Source organism: Ambystoma mexicanum, chromosome 11, assembly GCF_040938575.1.
Source record: "Ambystoma mexicanum isolate Mex_15411 chromosome 11, UKY_AmexF1_1, whole genome shotgun sequence".
Taxonomy (NCBI): Eukaryota; Metazoa; Chordata; class Amphibia; order Caudata; family Ambystomatidae; genus Ambystoma; species Ambystoma mexicanum.
In genome coordinates this window covers 642071550-642095499 of record NC_090934.1, presented here as the reverse complement: position 1 = coordinate 642095499, position 23950 = coordinate 642071550, and the positions used below count along the sequence as shown (strand labels likewise).

Below are 23950 nucleotides of genomic sequence, written 5' to 3'. Positions count from 1 at the left end.
GAAACACAAGACAAGTCAGATTCCAATAAACTTCTCGCACACCTCCCACGGCAAAGCAAAAAACTAAACAACATCAATTCAGTCATTAGAAGGTTCCCACACAAAACACTAAGACAAACATTCATAAGGGCAAGACTAAATCTCCTTCCAACTAACGAAATCTGAGCGCTAAGGGGACTATCAAACGCCACCGTTAGACTCTGCAAGGAGATTTCTAAAACTGAATCAGTCTGACACCTTCTGAAGGAATGCCCGAAAACTTTAGCCTTAAGAAAAGCATATTTAAACTTCTCCTCAACCCATTCTCTCTGCGTGAAGAAGAAACTTGGTGGAACCGACTAATAAGCAGGAAAAAAAACAGCTGGACAATCGCGACAGTTAAGATTCTTGAAGCGGCCCTGGCAGTATGCCTCAAAGCAGAAATCCAACCTGCTGTGTCAAAAAAAGAAAAAGAACAAACAGAGTAGCGACCTACCGACACAACTGAAAGATGGAACAACTTCAAATTCTATGAGCCAAACTCTGAAACTTAGAAACAGAAACTTTCTTTCTTTTGTAAAATCAATAAAATTTGATAAACACAAAAAATATATATATTTATCCTAGACTATGCAGGTATAAGACCTTCCTACCACTATATCAAGGATGCACAGTGCATCTAGGAAGCCAAACTGAAACTTAAACTGCCCAAGGCTCCTGGACTGGATGGATTATCAAATATTGTTATCAGTAAAGAAACTCTGTTTTGAACAGAAATAATAAATAACCTATTTTCTAGATCAAGCAGGATAACTGAATATTGGAGGAAATACATTTTAATTCCAGTACATAAAAAGAGATCTCGTCTAACTGCCGTCTCTTGTCTTTGGTGTACTCTACCAGCAAAATATTTTGCAATATATTACTAGAAGATTTACAAACTTGGGTGGGTCAAAAAAAACCTCCTACAGGACCAAAACACAGGTTTACCTAGAGGCATGAGCATTACATTTTTCACTATACAACACCTAATGCGTAATACCCTCACTACACTTGGTGCGAACCTCCATCTGGTATTTATTAATTATTGAGGTGCATTCAACTGTCTCGACCACAATAGATTATGAGGTAAATTGATAGGATGAGAGATTCCACCAGCTTTATTGATCATCATTTAGCAACTGTATCAACACATATCTGTCACAATAAGGCTACATTATTCTGGCACGCTATCAGCACACAATTCTACTAAGTATGGTCTCAAGCAGGGGGTTGTTTTTATAACCTCTATGTAACAGACCAACACAAGGTACTAACTGATTGCAATAATGTTCTTCCCTGTATTGACTCTCAAAGAATTGCGTGGTTTTGTTAGGCGGACTACAGAGTCGTCATTGGCAAATCTCTGATCAGCCTCCAGAGAGCCCTCAAGGCATCAGATCAATCACACTAAAACCAAGATATTAATTATTGGGAACCCACACTTTAAACACTTGTGGAAAATCAACTCATTCCCGATTTAAGTGATTGAAAGCTACATCTATTTAGCTGCACCATTAAGTTCTTCCCTTAATTTGAAATACTTGAAAAATGATATTGCCCCGAAGCCTTGAGAACATTTTGTGCGATAAAAGTTTGATTCACACTAAAGTAGGTAGTTCGATAGAAGGCCTACTCAAAATGTACAAGGCAAGCATTATCCCGGGTGTCCTTTATGATTAGAATGCTTCTTGAAGAAACAGGTTGACTGGCTCAACAACTTAGAAGGAAAAATATGGCACCCAATACTGGGCCTTTCACCCTCTATTCTTATTCAAGACATTAGAAATGTATTAGACCTAACCATGTTGCTTAGACAATGGACAATTAAACGTCGCAATCTATACATGAAAAAAAGGGCAAACCACGGTAACCATCAATCATTGTGAAATCTATTTGCCAATTTAGGTAGTAAAGGAGATTAAATGAATTGTAGCTTAAAGGAATTTTAAAATTCCTACTATTTTTTTTTTAAGGAAATAGATTTGCCCAGAGAGGAGATAATGCATTATGGAACTGCCAAGAAGGAAATCAGAAGGAAAGCTGAACATTGGGAGCAAATCAGTAATTTATAATACTCCCACTAAGAAAACATATCAAGAATATGTTTGACAAGGTTTTGATCATTTTACACTAGTTGACTATGTAATAAAGTTCAGTGATCCATTTATAAACAGGGCCATCATGTGGTTCAGACTCAATGCACTGCTAACGGTCATGATCACAGGAGCCTGGTAATAATTTCAACTAGAGTCTAGGCTCTGCGGTGAGTATTCCATTGAATTAGAAACAGCCTGGTACATATAGGCCCAATGCACGTATTTAATCAATGTATGTGCAGCGGGTTATACTACGTTTGTAAGCGATCTGAGTGGCATACAAACTGATCAATTCTGGTCGCATATTAATTCTGTCAGATCATTGATTCTTTCCTACGCGGTATACCATAGATGGTGGCCCCTTCAAAACATCATTTAACAACAAATCCACAGTATAAGAAAATAGTTGACATTAATCTTTTCTTTTAGGTAGACAGCATTTTGATTTGCACATTAGCTTGCTACTCTAGACACTAGGATACATTTCTGTGGTAGCACCAATAAGGCTTTTTTAACAAAAGTGTTTGCTTCTGTTTGCCTAATTTTCACTCTTCCGGGTTCATAAATGTATTTTAATAATGTTGTTTTATTGATTGTTCTGTATGTGTAAATGGTTTCTTTGTAACTAAAAAAAAGCCAAACAAATGGTTGCACTGTGTGAAAAAGTAAAAATATAGCACAACCAATGTTTCACAACTAGTCACTCTGGAAAGATGTATGAACTAACAACCACTCGTGAAGTTAACATGTTTGGTGTTATTAATTGACATACAATTTGCCATAGATTCACATCTTATAAGTGTAACATGAGTCATGCACATGCAAACAAATGATCTAACAATCATTGGAAAAGCTAATCGTTTTCAACCGTTATAGATCTACACAGATGAATGTTCAGAGCTTCATATCTCATTTCATGTTCCATGTTATACATTCCATCAAAAAATGCTAATCTGCACCTATGTTGTAACAGAAAAATAATAGAAATCAATTTAGCAGTTAAGGTTTCTATCTACACAAAGTAAAGTCTACAAATGTTGACAAAACAAATTAAAGAAGTACGTATTTATACATATAAAATTACCATTCATAGTAAACATACAATAAAAACTGCATTAAAACCAACATTGCCAACCACACCCTTCATTCATCAACTACAGAGGCGCATGCTGCTTTCCATCAACAGCCTAGGTGCCCCACTGCCACAACCTAAACCCTCCTGTCTGGCCCCCATCCAAGCTCCATGATACCCAAGTCAGTCACTATGCAATGCTGGTGGCTTACAGGAAGAGTGTGTCAATGTTTCACTCCACTACTGTGTCAATTCCTCTTAAAAATGCGTGCACATGAGATTAGTGCAGTTCACTTACAGCCATGATTGCCTCCCCCTTCCACTGGAATTGACAAAGAGATTTAAGGGGGTTCTGGAGAAAGCATTGCTGCCTAGGAGCAAATTACTCCAAAATAAGTCCACCAGTTTCTGGACGAAGTGGACCCAAGGGGACCCTTTTGGCAATCAGGTGCTACTTACATGGCTTCTCCAATGGTGGGATGTTACACCTGACTTCTTAATGGGTACTCTTGTGATCTTTAAATTACAACCACACATAGGAGTAGTTTACACCCAAAGTAGCTTACATCAAAACTGGGAGGTAAATGTGATGTATGTGATGTATCCTTACCCAAGGCTCGGAGTGCAGGGCAACAAGGCATATTACACAACAATGCAAGTATTTATTTCTTTTCTATCGAAAAACAGTACAAGCTTGAAATATAATGTTCTTTGCTCACCAAGTCCAAATTTAAAAAAAGAGCCATCATTTATTTGTAAGGTCAAATATGGCATTATTGAAAGGGCATAACAAAATGTAGGCACAATAATCAACACATACAGTTAAAAAAGTCAGAACAAAGAATATATGTTCTTTCCACTGTGTGCTGTAATAATATTCAGGTTGTAGAGATTGAAAATAAATCTACACTACTTTTTCCAAACAGTTTTAAGATATTTATATAAAATAAATATATGCTGTTACCGTTTGAGGTTTATTTTTGCCTTCTGCTTTTTGTTTGTTGAGTTTGTGCCGAATTAGTAGGTGTTGGTCTGTGCGACAGTCATAACTTCCCTGTTCGGAATCATCTGTGTAAGTGTCTTTCACTGGATCTGAAAATGAAAGAGACACAACATGCACAAGTTTTTAAACACTTTAGACGTTTTTGAGAGCCATCAAACATATGGAAACAATAATGGCAAGGCCACTATAAATAAATTTGTGATGATGACATAAATTGGACTTGATGTAAGCAAATACCTATTTCCTCATCAATGGGGTCAATGTGACCACAATAATGATGAGTAGTACGGATCACTGAATGTAATACACCCATTTAGACCTAGCATTGAGCAGCACAGGGAATTTTGCCCGTGCCATTAAAAGCTTGCTTTGCAAACATTGAATGCTGTTAAGGTCAAGCAAAGAGGTAGGGACCCCAACACCTGTTGGATATGTTGATTCAAGTAAAAATGTTGGAGTTGATCGAACAGTCGTCATCTTCTGCAATGGGGCTTTTGGTCCTACCAACATCAACAGTTATACAAATTGGGACATAACCCCAGCAGAAAGAGTGCGCCTTCTGTGCTGCAAACCAGTAATGGAGGTCACCAAGAATGTCCTAACAATACTAATAGAGTAGCTAAGGGATGGCATTCAATACTATTCAATATAGATAAAAAACACACACATGTTCTGTCTAGTTCAAAGAACTTCAAACCTGGCACAAAACGGAAAATCCCTCTCTAGCAAATAATTCTTGTACATCGCAGGCTGAGAATACTACGTTCACGTTAAACCCAAAAACACATTATTACCTTACCTCAACCCAGTATTGAAATAACCTAAGGTGAATGGTCAAAGTCCACATGAAGGTCAGAGAAGGACAACAAATTAAATGCAGTGTAGTAACCAAATAAACTCAATGAATGGCTACGACTCGGTGATCATAGACTGGAGATTGAAATATGGTGACAGGAGGAGACAAACCCGTAAAGGTGAACACGATTACAAATCTGAGCAATGTGATTGGAGACACATTGAAACACATTATATATACAATGCTATAGGGTCAGTATTATGGCCATTTCAAAAAGGATCTAGGGGCGCCCCTCAACTTTGGGTGGGAGGCCTAGCTGGGTGTAAATCAGTACCAGTCCTACCCCAGAATGGGAAGGTGACATTTGGGAGTGCCCTATTCCCTGTCCCATCTTAATGTGCCAGTATGATTGGAAATTGTAACAGTGTTTATAGCCCCATACTTGTGTTGCAAGATGCTGGTCTTTTTCTCTGTTTTCATTAGAAGACCACAAATACCAGCATCCCTAGCTTTGGACCAACACAAGAACAGTCAGTCCACAGGATCCTTCAGGATGAAACCACCTACCAGTCTACTCCAACGAGCAGCACAAAGAAGCTAAACTACTACACGATGATGCCAGCATGCTACAACAAGAGTCAGCACATATGCGGAAACACTGCCATCTGCTTTACGGGAAAAGCGTACAAATTTAATAAGGCTGTGGAGTGGCTTCCAACAAGGACTGCAATCTAAGTGACATTTGGGCGACTCGCATGAACTGTAGTTTTTGCCATGGCGGGTTTGCATTGACCGATTTCAAGGATCCACACTTAAGAAAGTGGAAGGGCGTATACCCCCTCATATGCATTTTGCTGTTTGCAGCACCTGCTGAAAGAGGAAGACAGAGACTGATTGGCCTCGCGAACCAGCAGGGAATAATCAATGAAGGAAAGAGGGCGAGAAAGAGAGGCATCACAGGAAACGGGAAGGTGTGGCCTGTTTGTGAGGTCAGAGGAGGTGGACAAAGAGACCAGAAGGAGGAAGGACTGTGTAAAGGAGCATGGAGGTGGTTTATGGAAAAGGTGAGGTATTGGCTGCATAGAGAAAGCGGTGCAGTGATGTAAGTGTGTGTACAAAGAGTGTGAGTGAGTAGGGAATGCATGACATAGTGACTAAGGGAGCGAAGGGAGAGTGACTGAGGAGAATGTGGGAAAGAGTAATTGTTGTGTGGAGTTTACGTAGTAGTGGTGTGGAGATGGGAGTAATTGTGTTGTGGAGGAGGGAATGGTAGTGGTGTGGAGGTGGAAGTAACATTGGTGTGGAGGAAGAGGTGGAGTAGTGTTGAGAGGGGAGAGTAGTGATGGTTTGGAGGAGGGAGAGTAATATCAGTGTGGATATGGGAGATGTAGGAGTATCGGCTCCACATTTCAACATTTAGACTCCACATTTCAACATATGGACTCTGCATTTCACATTCACATTTTAGCTAGGGTTTGAACTTCACCTGGGCACACAGTGTGAAACTCATTGCTGGACTCAAGAGTGTGAATCTGAGGCAGAATTAAATACGTGCCAATGCACAGACCCATGCTAGAAATTGATCACGTTGCCTCATGATGCCATTTCAATTAACTGAAGTGCACTGAATATAACACTAAACTAAATGTACCATACTAATTATCCCAACCCTATCTAACATGTAACAGATTCTCATAATAGTTAGTGCAAATTAGCTCATGAAATAAGCTGGATGCAGACTGATGAAAATGCATAATGCTCTGGAAATGGTTAAAAAAAATTAACTTTAAACATGCAGACTGAATCTGCACTGTGTGGTAAGCTGAACAATGTGAAGATCCGTTCTACTAAAGACGTGGCTTTGTCTTGGAGCAAGAAGTGCAAGAGAAATGCTTCATTTTCTCATCAGCAATGCAGTTAGCACAAAGGCAAATCGTGTGATTTCTTTATTGGGATGACCTGGACAAGGGAGGTGCTCGTGATTAACAAGGGGTTTCATAAAAAAGTGGTTTGAGGTAGAGTAGAGAGGGTATTCCTCTTCTGTCACTGATGGACAAAGGAGGAAGAAGTGCTGGTTGCTGAGCAGACTGAGTCTGGTGCTTGCAAGCTGATTGTCTGCTGGACTAAGGCTGAAATTGAAGCTGCCGCTCTCCTGGGTTGACGATCCTTAGAAAAACTGCATTCTCGAGAATCCTTATCTTGGTTGACCGTGTGCAAGGTAGGTAGAAAGGCTGGGGAAGATTTCACTGCCAAGCTGACTCAGGAATATCGCCAACAGATTTAGGTACATATGAGGTTAATTGAGCTGCTGGTGATGTTAATGATACTATGTAGCACAGGTTAAATAGTTCAGCTTTGGGGAGGTTTCTGAAGTTTCTCTGAGAACAAGATCCTGAAGACGTGGAAGTTTTGACAAAACTTAGTTGTAACTGAGTAAAGTTCTAATAAATAAAAATAAAAAAATAGTTCATTTCATTTGATGTGTTGCATTAGAGATTAAAATTTCAATGTGCATGTACTACTGTGTTTATATTTCTGAAGGTTCTACTGTTATTCAATGTATATTTACCCTGCCAAGATTTGTTATGAAGCCAAGGTCAATTGGCAGAGCGTTGCACAGATAGAGCAATGAAAACAATTACAAGAAAAAACATACTTGCACTGTGAAGTACAATGTGAGCACAAGTGTCACTCTGTGTAACTTGCATAATTATATTTTATGATAACCCCAAATTATATCTAACAGATTTGGTGGGTTGGCCATTGGAAAACTATAAAACAATTAATGGGCATGGCCTTGCATTCTAAAGCATAAAAATATTGTGCACTCATGAAATGAATTAGTGCTGTGAGGTGCAGTACTGTGTGCTCATTTGACTCTCAATACAGTGCCATTGGCAATAGTGCCGCCATGTCCCAGATCCAGGCTGAGTTTTCTGAATTGTCAAATTATGTCAAGGCAACATTTTATTCCCATGCAGTTTGGTCCTCAGAAAATGTGACAATATCGAAAGACAGGATTACCACTGAGGTAGAACATGAGGCATTTGAAAATATTTTTTATGAAGGAAGCATAGTTCAGATGTGCCTCGTTAGGTTATTCCAAGCAACAGAACGTGTGCAAAACTACGGTTCCTGCTACACATATCTATAATGATACAAGGGAATGACAGTGAAGTTATTAGCAAGTTACAATGCAGTTTGGACAATGAAGGTGATCATGTGCAGCAATTAAAAGCAGAATTAAAGCAGAAGGAGCTAGACACAGAATCGCAAGCCAAATGCAGAGTCCTGGCTACTTATTGGCTCAGAGAGAGAAACAATTTAATGAGAGTGAGCAAGAATGAACCCACTTAAAACAATTTTAGAAGAAATAAGACAAGATAAAGATGTTGCTATTTGGGAAATACATGCCCTTAGAGAAGATGGCAGGGAGAAAGATAAAGAATTCCATGCTAGGAAAAAGGAGCTATTTGAATTACTGCAAGAAAATGACAAAAAGGCCAAAACGCTTAATTAGTATCGGACATAAATCAATAAATTCCAAGCAATAATCACTAAGGTCAGGGGTGAGCATTCTGATCTCTGTCATGAGGCAGAACAGCTTTGTGGACAGTGCAAGAACCTAGAACAGCAAATATTTAATCTCAAGTCTCAGGAAAGGCAACAAGGTACTGCATTCAATGGAACTGAACACAATCACAGGTATGGCCAAGGAAACAATGTACCAACAGGTGTCCCTTTGGCCAGACCTGGTTATAACCCAATGGTGGGGTAAGAATCATATGCAAATATCCACACGCATTCTTGCCAACAAGAGAAAAGGAATGAGCAACAAACACACCAGAATGCACCATGTAGACCCATAAAAATTATGAAACCCATCAAGACTTTAAATAAACCATTAAAAAAGCGAAATGATTGTTGCATGGAAGACCATTTAGAGACCGTTTATGATCTATTCAAGTCTCTCCAGATACCTAGGGAACAATATATACAGTACTTTTAACTAACCCTAGATGCAGCATCTGCTAGTGTGATTTGTAGTCTCAATGAACAGGAAAACATGTCATGTGCGGACTTTGAGAAAGAGGTAGACATCAAGTGTCATCTTATCAGCCTATACAGGACACCAAAAAAGTATCTTAAACTATGACGGCAAAGCCAGATATGCCAACATTTTAAAAGAGCATTTTCACGCTTTGATGTGGCCTTTAAACCTACCTCTGTAGATTTTAAGACTGCATACTTTTATGAACTCCCAGTTAATTTGTGACTAGAATGGGTTATGGAACAGGGGACCAAACTTTATGTAGTGATATTTGGTCAGAGAGAGGATGGGTGTAAGTATAAGGAGACAAAACCAAAGTTTAAAGAACCCACACCAGCAATTTTGGAGGTAAAATCAGTAAATATGCTGTTAGAACCAGCCCAAACTCAGGCAAGGAACAACCTAACACTTAGCCAAAGGGGCCTGCCTCCACAGAGGACATCACCCCAAACTTCTATGTTCAATCCATTCATCACAGCAAAAGGGATTCTTACATTAGCCCTAGATATCTGGCTAAGTCTCTCAGAGTGGGATTTCACCACGATATGCCACGCCTAAATAACAATCAAAGTCAAATGTACACCGGCCCGTACCAGACACTAGGGGCCCAGAGTAGATTTGACGCTCATACAATGGTATATGGCCACCTTGAAAGACCAAGATATGTGGATAGATTAATTGAAAATGGAAACGACCATAGGGGACAATTCCCACCAAATGGAAGACAAAATGTAAATGATGTCCCTCACCAATATAATCAATCACCACCACCAGATGACCATGGTCAAAGGATGGTCACTCCGCGTTCTCAAACTCCTGTGTCAGGTGAATTCAGAGGTAACACACACAGAAATCAATCTCCTGAGAGATACGAGAACAGGGCGAATCGGGGTGAGTTTATTCATTACCGAGCCAGGCCACAATGGGAGGAATCCAGAGACATGGAAAGCTTTCAATGCTTAGCGGCCCAAGTCAAAATGTTGTCTGAACAGATAGGAAAATGATGTCCAGCCCAAAAGCAACAGCCAAGTAAAGGTGCCGAAGGCCATGGGGGTGATTTTGTGCATAGTGACAACAAATGACTAGCGAACCACCTCTGCATTGCTGAAAATACAGATGCCTATAAATCACCTTTGAATAACAGTACTGAATTGTTTGCTGATTTAAACATGAGAAAACCAACAAATGAAAGTGAGAAACGGAATTTCAACACACACAAAAGGGGAGTGTGGCTCAATTTAGAGTTGAACCAGACTATTCAGGTGTGTGAAAATGAAGAACAAGAGGGGAAAATAAACAAGAAAAAAACAGAGAATAGAGAAGCAGAGTTAAAAGAACATCCAATGTGAAAATAAAACACAAAAGAAAGAGTTAGGATCAACAGATAGAGTATCCTTACTTGATAGTCAGAATACTGTTGATACCCACACAGAGGAAACAATTGCCCAAAAGGAGGATGCAGGTCAGTCACCTGAGGAGTTTTTTGAACAACAGATATTCTAAGGGACCGAAGCGACAGGCTGCATGCAAAATGCAGATAAGTGTCATACGCCAGAAGTTGACAGGCTGTCATGTGACACTTGTAAAATTACCCAGTCAAAAGGTTGCAGTGTAGAAATAAATGGCGAGGACCCAGACAATGCGAAAGTACAATGAGAAATTGGGCTGTGAACATCAGTGGTACCAAGCCAGAGTCGCAGTCAGAGGCTACACTCGAAATGGGTTCTTAGCCTAGCAGAATAGACACAGAAATTCAAAATGAAGTGGGAAAAAGGAGGGTGAAATGTCATTTCATATACCCATCTGCCTAGCAAAGAGTAAAAAAGAGCTAAGTCCTGAAATCAGCAAAAATTCTCATGTTGTATGTGTACTAAAAGAGGTTGAAGATAGGTACTATGCTCCAATTACTATTGAAGAAAAATATAACACATTTGCAATGATTGAAACAGGTTCCCAAGCAACAATAATGTTAAAAGAACTGGTGAAAAGTATCAATGAAGGGAGATCCACACAAACTCATATAAAGGTGAGACAAATGAAGGTCCTGTGAACAATTTCAATAGGGAAGAAATACTTATTGAAGGTGTCCTTGAGGTTGACATAAAGATAGGGAAGCATCAGATGAGACAGTAAATGTTGATCACATCTATTCATGAAATATGCTTTCTCATAGGGACAAATTACCTGAAGAGGTTGTTGCCCCTCATTGATGGGGTAAATGGAGTTTGGTGTTCCTTAGCTAAAAAGCCATTGAGAGCCAAGACATTAATGACTCAAAGCAACAGTGTAAAATAAGGCCACACCATTGCTAAATCAGAAAGGGCAGTGGGAGTAAATCTTCAGAATGGCTGTGTGCCCAGGGTCACTGTCATTCTCATGTGTCAGGATGAAATGTGAGGAGAAAAAGAGAAGCGGTCTGAGATTTAGTTGGACCCCAAGAAAAACTGGCAAACAGAAATGGAAGAAAACACATTGTGTTTTTATCGAAATGAAGAAAAACGCAAACCAAATGTCACTGCAGGGTTAAATAAAGAAAAGCACATTTCAACCATCTCAGAAATATGCCTGGGAGATGGGCGGCCATGGGTTCCTAACCATGTGAATGGGCATCCTGAAATGATTGAAGCCACTTTAGCGCTTGAACATGAAAGGAGTTTCATTAGTTAAAAGGTACTCCAGCAAATAGTTGACAGGGAGGAGATCCCACAGTACAGAATAAAGAATAAACACATTTTTGGACTAGATGACCCCAAGTTGGGACAACGGATTGAAGGAAGATGCATGTTAAAGATTACAATTGGCTCTAAAAGTATTCATTACAATGTGTGGCTCGTGAGCGGTACACAAAACAAATTCTATTTGGGAAATGACATCATGCATAGGATGTGTATGGTATTAGACTTTCTAAGGTTTATTCCAGGTTGGCTGGAGCTGCACCTGAATTTAAAGACAAAATACAAGCTTACAATTCTTCCTAAATGACAAAATATGCAATTGAACTGCAGGTGAAAAAGGGTGTTACCATTCCTGCATTCACCAGACACTTTACAGTAGCATTAAAATACAGAAAGGGAAAACAGATAAAAGTTTCTGATGCATTTGTATCCCTAAATGAATCCATAAGGCAGCAAGGGTTAGAATGTGAAAGTACACCACTGATAGAGATTGGGGATGGGCCCATTCAAATCCTGGTGGACAATAAAGGGTATCAAGACATTCATTTGTCAGAGTATTCAGCAATAGGAATGGCAATAGAGAAATCTTACTACACTGCCGATTTCAGTAACCCAGTGATCGGGAATATTCCTGAAAGCTATGTGACTGCAGAGGGTGAGTTACCAGAATCATTGGATTCCAAGCCTAAATGAATCTTTAAAGTTCAGTTTGTGTATCCTTATGAGCCAAGTGAAATAGTGTGCTGTCATCAAGATGATCATAGCCTATTCGAATTAACTGAATTTAAAAGGGAGAAACAGAATATTGAAATGGACGTCAATATAATCAAATATTTGAGCATAGCGACCCTCCAAAGAGAGACTGCCACATGATTAGAGGAATGCACAGAGATTCCTCCTTTGGAAGACTTCCCAGAGTTCTCTGAAATGGTAGAGGAGCAAATTCCAGCTGCAGATGCTTGCACAAGTGAGAAAGAAAAAGACCAATTGAGAAAAAAAATGTATGGAGTTAAAAAAGGTTTTTGGCAAAAATGCCTATGAGTGCAGGCTGACCGATTTACATGTTGCCACACTACCGGAAGGAAAGGGTAGGGAACGAGTATTTGTGTGACAATATAGACTACCCCAGGCATGTTTGGAATCACTAGCTGAAATAATCAAACATCTAGAATCTACAGGAATTATTAGGTCTATTCATAGTACATCAAATACTCCTACATTAGGTGTGCTAAAACGCAATGGCCAATAGTGCTTGTGTACAGATCTACGAGTAAAACATAAAAAGGAACCTGATTCAAGGAGGCCTCTTCCATTTATTGATCAGGGTCTTGCACAAGTTCACGGGTCAAAGGTGTTTATCACATTAACCCTTACAGCTGGATACTGGTGTGTGCCACTAGCTGGAGATATTAAACATCTGTTTGTATTTTCATTTGACAAATCACAATATGCGTGGTCCCGAACCCCTTTTGGGTAGGTCAATAGTGGAAGTGAGTTTGGGATATTTGTGAGCAAGCACTACAGGATGCAGCTAAAAGTGGGACAATAGTCTATGTGGATGATGTGGTAATAAAAAATTAAGATCTGAAAAGCCATGTCAATGGTATTAGGCATGTGCTCAGTCAGCTACAGAAGGCTGGGCCAAAAATATCTTTACAGACAGCACAGTGGTGCAGAAAAAAAGGTAAACTTCCTCGGTCATGAAGTGACAGAGCATGGGTTAAATTCCCAAAGAAAAAGGTGGAGGTGATTCATAAACTAAAGGATCCCACCAATTTGAAAAGTTTAATGAGCTTGAACCCCACTGTCTTGGTCTTACAATATTTCTGTCCCATAATTCAAGGGGAGTGTCTGATTGTTGAAGCAAATCACCAGTCAAATTTTTGCAAAGTAAGAGAATCAGATCAGGGATTTTGTCCCAGTCAAGAATTACTTCCTAGACATTAGCACTTTAAGAGATTTCCTGTAGAAGTGAAATATGGACAGATTCAAAAGAGACCAGTTGCTCAAGGACTAGCCGAGTTGCATGATTTTGCAGCTGTCTGTGTGCCTGATGACGCAGAGCTAGAGAAAAGTTTGAATGAATTTGAGCAATCCCCACACAAGGAATTCAATGAAGAGACATGTAAGGGTTTACCAACTGTGTATATAGATGGGTGTGCATACCATGTAGAAAATGACACGGAAAAAGAGCTTGTAGCGGGTTTAGGAAACATATGGTTTAAATGTGACAACATTTCAAGTATAAGCATGAGGATAGGTCCCAAAAGTAGTCAAGTGGCAGAATTGGCCACTATATATAAGGTAAAATCTACAGCAGTAGAAAATGGACTCAGAGAAATAGTTCTAGTAACTGATTGTGATTATGCACAAAATAGTATTGTCGAGTATTTACCTGACTGGAAGGTGAAAGGCATGCTCACATATAACAAGAAGCAACTTAAACATGGCAAGAGGATTCAAGCTATAGACAAGCTTGTGTCAGAAAATGATATATTAATCCATTGGAGGAAAACACGTGGTCATCTAACACCAGGTGAAGATAAGGTAAGAAATGATAAGGCAGATCAATTAGCGAAAATTGGAGCTGTAATGGAGGAGTTATTTCCTATTGAACACCTGCTTGGTGAAATAATGGTCGGATTGAATTAGAATACAGGATGGACTGATGATTAGAGAATCTGTGACATGCCAAATCCAATGGGTAGTGCCTTTGTTATTTTGGGGTTTGATGTTACATCATGCCCACGATGCCATAACTGCAGGACACAGAGGTTCCCAAAAAAAGTTGGAAATGTTAAAAAATAATGCCTATTGGCAACGGAACTTCTTGGTATAATTAGACCACAGGATGAGTCTGATCTGTGAAGAACACTCATAGAGGGACCTTCAGTGCGATGGACCCAGAGATAGAGGTCAATGTCTTTTACCACTGCTTAACCTGGTTTACTATACATGGTAACTAACTGGTGTGCTCTTGGATCACGGGAGGGGGGAGGGAGGACACGGGGGATTGTTGGGGGGGGGTTGTCTTTCTGTTTTCTTGTTCATGCAACCTGATTGGAATTGTCAACAAAAACTTATTTGAACAAAAAAATAAAATTATGCCTAAGATGTTGAGCTCTACAGCAGAGGTGTTTAGTGTGTTTACAGTTTCAACCTGCATCACCAACTCATAGAGCACCATTGAAGAAAAGGGGCTTGATACTCCCATTGTCTGATTTACAAGTTGACTAAGTTGACTATGCTGGTCCCGTGAGGAGATCAGCAAGGGGAAAAAGGTATATGTTGACAGTCACTTGTCTAATGTCCAAGTGCGTGGAGTGCATTCCAGCTCCAGACTGCAGTGCACAAATGGTGGCCAGTTTACTTGTAAATTATATTTTTTCAAGGTTTGGTTTACCTCAAGGAATAGAGTCGCACCATGGGGTGTCTAAGCGGTGTGAGGTGATTATAAGTAATACAGAAGTTGAGGAATTAGCCCATGCCAGATTGATTAAAGATAGGTGGTTGGTGAGTACATCGATGACAAATTACACAATTGTTCACCTTAATCATGGCTCTTTTATTGTCAAACAGTTACAGCATAGCATGTTCTACATATCTATTGCTAAAGATACAGTGGTGTTGGTGGGTGGATTGACCCTGTTTTGTGCCGATGGCGATTTGTGGGAAGAGCAAGCAGAGAATATTGATTTATTTCTGAAAAATTAGTTTCTTATTGATCCAGATATTCAATTCTTACTGAAACATAGAAGCGTGCACATAATCATAATTAATTTGGATAAAGATAACATTACTCTGAGCAGCTCAGGGCTGACAGAGGCAGATAGGTTCCATTGGGGAACCTGGGTGGAAAGAAGTTTGGTGATTTTGGCGGTTCCAATGATGATAGTTTTGATATGGTTGATTGTACTTACCATTAAGATGAAAATGATGATGTTTGTTTTAGTGACACTGGGAGGAAGAAGATCCAATTGGGAGAAGCACATGTGTTTTAGAACGTATGTGTTTATTTTTCCTGTGGTAATTTCAGGTTATATCCCAGCAGGAACAAAAGGAGGGAGTGTAAGAGTATGGGCTTCATATTTCAACATTTAGACTCCACATTTCAACATATGGGGCCTGATTAGGACCCTAGCGGTATGGGTTTAACGGTGCTGGTAGAGCTGCCAGTGTCGTTAAACCCATACCACCGCATTACGAGGTTCCCTCGTGGGACCCCCCAAGGACATCTGGTTTTACCAGACGTCCTTAGCGGGTCCCGCGAGGGGCCCAGCATGCTAACAACGGGCCCGTCATTAACAGGCCCGTTGTTAGCAAGCTCCCCATTCCCATTGAGCCCTATGGGGCCTCAAATGGGAATGGGGATGGACCGGGTCCGGGTTCCCTGGATGGGGAAATACCGGGCCTTCCAGGGTCGGAATGGCCCAGTATTTCCCCATTCAGGGAACCCGGACCCGAGTTTGGAGGCAGCTCCAAACTCGTAATGAGGCCCATGGACTCTGCATTTCACATTCCCATTCCAGCATGGGTTTGAACTTCAACTGGGGCCCAGGGTGTGAAACTCATTGCTTCACTCAAGAGTTTGAGTCACAGGCAAAATTAAATAGATGCCAATGCACATAGCACATGCTAGAAATTGATCACTTTGCTTTGTGATGCCATTTCAATTAACTGAACTGCACAACATATAAAACTAACCTAAATTTAACATACTAATTAACCCAACCCTATCAAACATGCACCAGATTACCATCCTAACATTTATTGCAAATAAGCTCATGAAATAAGCTGGATGCAGACTGATGAAAATGCAAAATGGTCTGGACATTAGAAAGAAAAATGAATTTTAAACGTAGCACAGGTTAAATCGTTTATTTCATTTTAGGTGTTGCATTAAAGATTCAAATGTCAACATGCATGTACTACTGTACTACTATGTTTATATTTCTCAAACTTCTACTGTTATTCAAACTATCTTTACCCTGCCAAGTTTTGTCATGAAGCCAAGGTCAATTGGCAGAGCTTTGCATAGATAGAGCGATGAAGGCCATTGCAGGAAAAAACGTACTTGCACTGTGAAGTACAATGTGGGCATAAGTATCACTCTGTGTAACTTGCATAATTCTATTTTATGATAAAGAACAAATACAAAAAAGTTGTTCAGTCTCATTATAGTTATTCTGCATTCAGTCCCTTTGATTTGACACGCATAAAGAAATGCAGACATGCAGTGAGAAATATCTCAAAGCAAAGTGGCCGCAGTGAATTGTTCTATCAAGAGAGGCTGAATGAATGTCCTGCATTTCAATTGCATGCTTTACATTTGATGGAACACAGCCAAAAGGGCATACTTTGGTATTGTACAAAAGATACCACAGAAGGAGATCAGCCATTTCGTCTGAGTGTATTAAGTTCAGTATGTATTTGTTGTTAGTGACCCTGATGATATAATTATTAGGCAGTATTCTAAAATTAGTCTCATCAACATAAGCAAAAAATACCACAAAAATACCACGAAGTAATAGATTTAACCCCAACAATATATGTCTAACGGATTGTAGTAGCAGTGTAGGTGGGGAGAGTAGTAGCAGTGTAGGAGAGAAGAGTATTGTAGGGGATGGGTAGAGAGATACCACTAAAGGGACAGCTAGATAGGGTGAGAGGGAGACGAGAGGCAGGAATGGAAGGGAGAAGATTAGCAATGAATGGAAAGAGAGGGAGAGAGTATGCATTCTTGGCAAGAATAGAAGGACACTGACAACCAGGTGAGTGCCCAGAATGACTGAAAGGCACTATCCAACCAGGGCTTCAGATAGGTGTCAACTAGATTGCTCGCATTGATATTGATATTGATATTTTATTTATATAGCACTCATACACAGGTGTTACAGAGTGTGACAATGCAAGGGAGGGGAACAGGGGAGACCAAAACAACAATATTACTAGGCCCAGTGACATTGAGAACGTGCAAGTGCATGGGAGAGGGGAGCGGAAAAGTGCATGGACGGGGAGAAGTGGAAAGTGCAGAGCAAAGGAGAAAACCAGAATACATAAATAAATAATTAAATCAACAAATAAATAATTAAATCAACAAAAGTGGTAGTGTAGCCAGCAAGTGGCAAGAGCTGAGTTTAAGGCAGCAGACAGGGTAGGTCTGGTAAGTGCAGGAAAAGTGGGGGGATGTATGGGTACAGATACAGAACCCAGTGCAGGGGGTAGCCTGGAGGCAGTGCGGTAGGGTGGCAAGGGTAAGCCGGAACCTGGGAGCTGAGGACAGAGGGAGTCCAGGTGCACGTTGCCAAGAGAGAACAGATCAGCAGGGGAGAAGGTGGGCAAAGGCAGAAGCAAAGAGGAAGGTTTTGAGGTGCTTCTAGAACCAGAGATAGTTTTCCTCAAGTTTTAAAGTGGCAGGGAGGCTGTTGAGATGAGTTGAGTATCGTCAGCGTAGCACTGGAAATTAGAGCAGAAAATGGCAATGCAATGGGCTAGAGTTGCCAGGTATAGGTTGAACAGCCAGGGTCAGAGGTTAGACCCCTGGGGAACACCACATGTAGAGAGGGAGATAGATGATAGGAAGGACCCAAGTTTGACCTGGGAGGGTCGATCAGAGAGGAAAGAGGTCATCCAGGCCAGAGCCTGATCAGTGATACCAAGGTTATCACGGAGATGGTGGAGCAGGATGGTATGGTTGACTTTGTCACAAGCAGATGAGAGATTGAGTAGAATGAGGACAAAGGGAATGTTAGAGTCAATGTTGGAGAGCAGATCTTCACAGATGTTCAGGAGAGCAGTTTTTGTGCTTCTGGCAGCTCTGAAGCCAAATGGGTGGTCATGGAGACAGCCAACAGAATCGGAATGAAGGTTAAGCTGAGAGATGGCCAGATTTTCCAGGAGTCTGCCCAGAAAGGGAGTAATGGAAGTTGAGCGATAGTTAGCCGGACAGGAAGGATCAGCTGTGGGTTTCATGAGAAGAGAATGCACAAGGGGGTGCTTCAGAGGGTCGGGGAAGGAACCACAATGCAAAGGATTGGTTGCAAAAGTCGGCAAGGGCCAGAGAGAGGGTGTCAATGTGGTCCTTAATGGTTTTAGAGGAGCAGGATGAACCTGTTGTGACAAGGTTTTCATAGATCGGACTTGACTAGTGACCTCAATGGGGGAAAAAAGAGGAAAGGAAGAGATGGAAGGTGGCGGGGTGGCTGAAGGAGGGTCAGCAGGCACAAAAGGAGAGGGGTGAGGAGGGGAAGGGGAGGAGAGTGTGGACAGGATGTCCTGGGTTTCTGAGATAAAGTGAGAGGCAGGGGCATTGAAAAGAGCCTGGAAGGCAACAGGAGGGGTAGGGACTGCAGCAGGGTTGGCCAGCTCCTCGCAGATTTTAAAGGGTTTGGCTGAGTTGTTGGATGCTGCCGAGACACAGGCTTTAATGTGGACTCTCTTCTTGGTGAGGACAGAGTCGGTATTGTCTTTGGAGCAGGCACGCGGCCAGTTTGTCAGAGGATGAGCAAGAAACCATCCATATCCTCTCAGCTACCCTACATTTACGTTTAAGTGTAGCTAGGTCAGAGTCAAACTAGGAATTGCAATTGGCTTTGGGCTTCAAACAGATCCTCATGACAGGGGCAAGAGAATCAAGAGTATCAGAAATAGAAGAGCAGAGAAGGGACAGGGCTGTGTCAGGGTATCATTCAGCCAGAGGAGGACGGGGGGCGAGGGGTCGCAGCCAAAGCCTCAACTGACACTCGCTTCATGGGCTGGATGACCGAGAAGGTAGGTGGCAGTGTTGGGGTAGGCTTGGCATGTGGGGATGAAAGTGAGAGATGAGAGGAGAGGAGGCAGTGGTCACTCCAGGAGAGAGGAGTAGTCAGACAGAGGGATAGAGAGGGGGAGGCCAGTGGAGATAAAGACATCAAGTGTGTGACATGCAGAGTGCGTCGGGTCAGAGGGGAGGATAGAGAGAGAGAGGGAATCACAGAGGTTGTGAAAATGCAAAGATGAGGGACAGGGAGAATGGAGGTGGATGTTAAGGTAACCAAGGAAGAGGAGTTGAGGCCTGGAGGGAGGGGGAGAGGTCAGCCCACTTGGAGAGAAAAGAGGTGATTTGACCAGGTAGCAACAGTAAGAGAGTGGAGAGAGTAGCAACTGTAAGAGAATGGCTAAAGAGATAGAGAGCCTGCAGAAAAGGCTTTCAAAAGAAGGGTAGATCTGAGTGGGAATGATAGTGGCAGGAATCCACTCAGGAAAGATCAGGGCTACACTGCCACCAAGGCGGGTGGATCTGGGTGCGAAGAAGATCTTTGTAGCCTTCAGGGAGGAGAGTGTCAAAGCTCGCGACAGAGCTGGCCGTGAACCATGTCTCTGTAAGACCGAGGATATCAAGGTCCAGTTCTTCGAGGAGGTGGCAGATGTCAGAGGAGTGTGACAGCAGAGCAAGAGTTGACAGTGTCATGATGAAGACATTTTCCAGCCTTAAAGACTGAGGGGTACACTTCAGAGGTACGCCCTGCGGAGGATTGGAGTTAAACTAAAATGGGGCAGAGAAGGAGGGAGGAGTTGGCAAGATAGCCAAGGAATTAGAGGAAGGGACAGTTGGAGATGAAAGGAAGTTGATGAGGCGAGGAAAATGCCTATCGAAGAGGAGGAGATTGGCCTGAGGATCTTGAACCATGACAGTGCCATTAAGGTAGACATTAAGGATGACTCTGGAGGAGTCAAAGGAATCCATGAGGACTTCCCAGTGAGTGCCACCATTAATGGTAGAGGAGGAGACAGGACAGAGATCATATGCAGTCCATAGATCTGGCGAAGGAATAACAAAGAGGATGTTGCTGAGGGTCTGTCTGGAAGAGGCACTGGAATAGGTATCAGCGATAGGGAGGCCAGGGTTATAGGCCAAGAAATCCTTTTTAAACTTCTTTTTTCCAGACGTATGAGAAGGGAAGGATAGTTGATAGAAAAGAAGTTGGAGTAGATAGGAGAAACAGAAAGCACCATGGATGGGTAGAGAGAGGCAGAGGGAGGAGTATGCAAGCACAGAGGTAAGTGGCAGTCACTGGGGTAGCAGGTTACAATCAATGGGAAAAGTTAAATGCAAAATACACCCAAGTTTGACTTTCAAGTTAAATGCAAAATAAACCCAAGTTCGAATTTCAAGTTAAATGCAAAATACACCCAAGTTCGACTTTCAAGTTAATTGTAATGCCCTGTTGCTAAGGAAACACAGTGGAGTCAGATGGTAAGGGTGAGTACAGCACATCTTAATTGAGTACAAAACAAAGAGAGCTGAGAGTACAAGCAGAGATGGGGGTACAGGGCAGTCAGGAGGAGGTAACCAACCCATGCAGAGTGAGGTAAGAGACTGATGATAGTCCAAGTAGTCCAGTGATAGCAACCTTGAGGAGGGTTGGGCCGTGGTAGAAAGTCTCACCTCTCACCTAGCGGCCTGTCAGAGGACAGGGAAGCAGATAGGGGCCTGAGAAATGGGCCTTAGAACAGATGCCGGCTCCCGCCTCCCGGTCCCTCGTTGGTCGGAGTGAGCAGCACCACAGCCAATGCCAGAGCAGGATGTAGGCAGGCAGCTTGTACACACTGCCTCAATGTTGATTTGTGTTCAGGCAGCCATGATGGAGGAACCACATGATGACTGTGAGTGCTGCCCAAATGAAAGGGACATCCCATAGGAATTCATGATAGATAAAGCATTTGCCTTTAGAAAATCATGAGAGGGCAGATAGCTTTTAGATAGAGGTTACCAATCTCTAGTACCATCCTGGGGTAGAGGGACACCAGGGTTAGGGTGACAATGCTGATCCTTTGGCCAGGAAGAGAGGAACAGCTAATAGGCCTGTCATTCGATTTCAAAATGTATTTATTTAATTTTATTTTATTGGGCATTTGCAAGGCACTTATACATCATGTTGTTTCAAAGCGCCCACAGGGCAAAGGGGAGGGAACAGTAAGACAATTGTGATGAATAAAATACAAAAACGGTCCTACTAGTTATTGTGAACATTCGTAGCCTGCAAGTGCAGAGAGGAAGAAGGGGAAGGGGGTAAGTGCTTGAGGATCCACAGAGGGGGGAGTGCCAGTGACTCAGTTGCAAAGGCAACAGGTAAGAACCAGGGAGTGACCACGTGCTGGAAGAGGGGTCAACAGCCAAAAAGTCCTAGGCCTGTGCCTCAATTCAGGACAGTGGTACCCAAAAGCAAGTGTAGGGGGAGGGCGGAGCTGCAGGCAATTGGACCGATGGCTAGGACTCAGGAGCACACACCAGCGCTTAGGACACCAATCACAGTGACTATGGGGTATAGCGCAGGAGGAAGAGAGGGAAGGAGGAGAAGAGGAGAGTCTTGAGGTACTTTCAGAACTTGAGGAAATCTGGCTCAAGATTGTGAGAAAGGGGGAGGCTGTTCCAGAGGAGGGAGCTCGTCGAGGAAAGGGAGAAGCCGCCCACTCTCTGTTTAGGGAAGCACTTGACAAGCAGAGAGTTGGAGCCAGAGGATCAGAGGGATCTGGAAGGAGAGTATTTGGTGAGAGCAAGTTTCAGATAGCATGGGCCCAGCCCCAGACAGCCTTAAAGGGATTTAAAATTGATCCTTGCAGCAATCAGGAGCCAGTGGAGAGATTTTAGGGCTGGACACAGTTCCTGGGTTTGATGCCAAGGATAAGTCTTGCAGCCCTATTCTGGATTAGCCGGACGGGGCATAGAGAAGAAGAAGGTAGATTAAGGAAGAGGCTTTTACAGTAGTACAGCCTGGAGAGTACCGGATCTCTGGAGACATTAAGCCTCTGGGGAAATGTGAGGAAAGGGAGGATTGCCCTGCAGAGGTAGAGTTGTAAAAGGGCCTTCTTAGCAGGGTCCAATATGTGATGAATGAAAGAAAGAGGAGTCCAGTATAACTCCCAGGTTTCTTGTTTCAGAGGCGGGAGAGGGGCAGAGCCCATCGAGGGTGGCCAGAGTGAAGGGAGAAAAGAGAGAACAGGAGTCCCAATAGGAAAACTCTCAGTCTTGCTGGATGATGGATAGGCAATCATGAAGCAGAAGGTAGTCTGAAGATTAGTTGTTTGTCATCTGCATAAAACTGGAAGTGCATGGAGAAAGTGGAGATAAGGTGCGCAAGAGGGGAGATATCGGTGTTGAAGAGCAAAGGCCAAATGAGAGAGCCCTGGGGAACGCCACACATGGAGATAGAGGGGGGTGAGGAGAAAGAAACCAGGATCACCTGGATGGGATGGTCAGTGAGGAAGCTTGTCAGCTCATCCAGTCCTGTGCCCGATTCAAGATACCAAGGGTATCATGGGGCCATTTTATGAGGTTGAAGTGGTTGACTGTGTCAAAATCAGAGGAGAGATGGAGTAGACTTAGAACAGCGGGTGAGTTGGAGTCAAGAGATGCAAGCAATTCTTCACGGGTGTTCAGGACAGCAGTTTCCATGCCTCTGGATGCTCGGAATCCCTATTGATGGTTGTGCAGGCAGCCAATCAGTTCTTTAGAAACCTTCAAAATATATACAACCTGATTGACTCATGGATGAGAGATAACTGTATGTGCCTCAATGGGGATAAAACAGAGTTACTAATCTTTGGATCCCCCCCAGCAAGAGCAAAATTATGCCCCGATTACCATGCATTCTCCATCCAGGAATCTAAGATACTAGTGCAGGACAAAATAAAAACACTGGGTGTACATCTTGACTGCGCCTGGAGCTCTGAGTCACACGCCGCCCAGGTTGCTAAAACTGTGCCTTCTACTTAAAAATCCTTAGGAACATTCACCCATATGTCACTGAAAAAAATTGTGCTACAATAGCCCAGGCGGTTATGCTGTCTATAACAGACTATTGTAGTGATTTCCTGGTGGGTGCTGACAAGAGGAGCATGCAGAAGCTTCAGAATGTTCAGAATTATGCCGTTTAGATTGTAAAGATGATATTGAGAAAGTGCTATATTTCAATCCATCGGCAAGGCTTACGCTGGCTCTATGTAGGATACAGATATCAATTCAAATCAGCTACGCTACTACATACATGTCTTTATGGGAAATCCCCAAGCTATCTGAAATCATTAGTGTCCTGGTATGAGCCCTCACGGTCACTTAGATCAAATGACCTAAGGCTGATCAACTGCCCATCATTCAAGTGGACCAAAGGCCTGGGCAGATAGTTTGCCACATGCTCAGATAAAACCAGGAACTCACTCCCTTAATCCTTGCAGTTAGACACTAACATCAGAACCTT

At 42.2% G+C, this 23950-nt stretch overlaps 1 protein-coding gene across 1 annotated transcript in view; it reads right to left on the bottom strand.

Moving 5' to 3' along the window:
* The window catches only part of ANO3 (anoctamin 3), a 2087603-nt gene that overhangs the window by 1583750 nt on the left and 479903 nt on the right, over positions 1-23950 (bottom strand). Inside the window, exon 3 of the mRNA XM_069623502.1 lies at positions 4154-4281. Coding sequence (XP_069479603.1) covers positions 4154-4281 — 128 coding nt within the window. The remainder of the gene's footprint in view (positions 1-4153; positions 4282-23950) is intronic.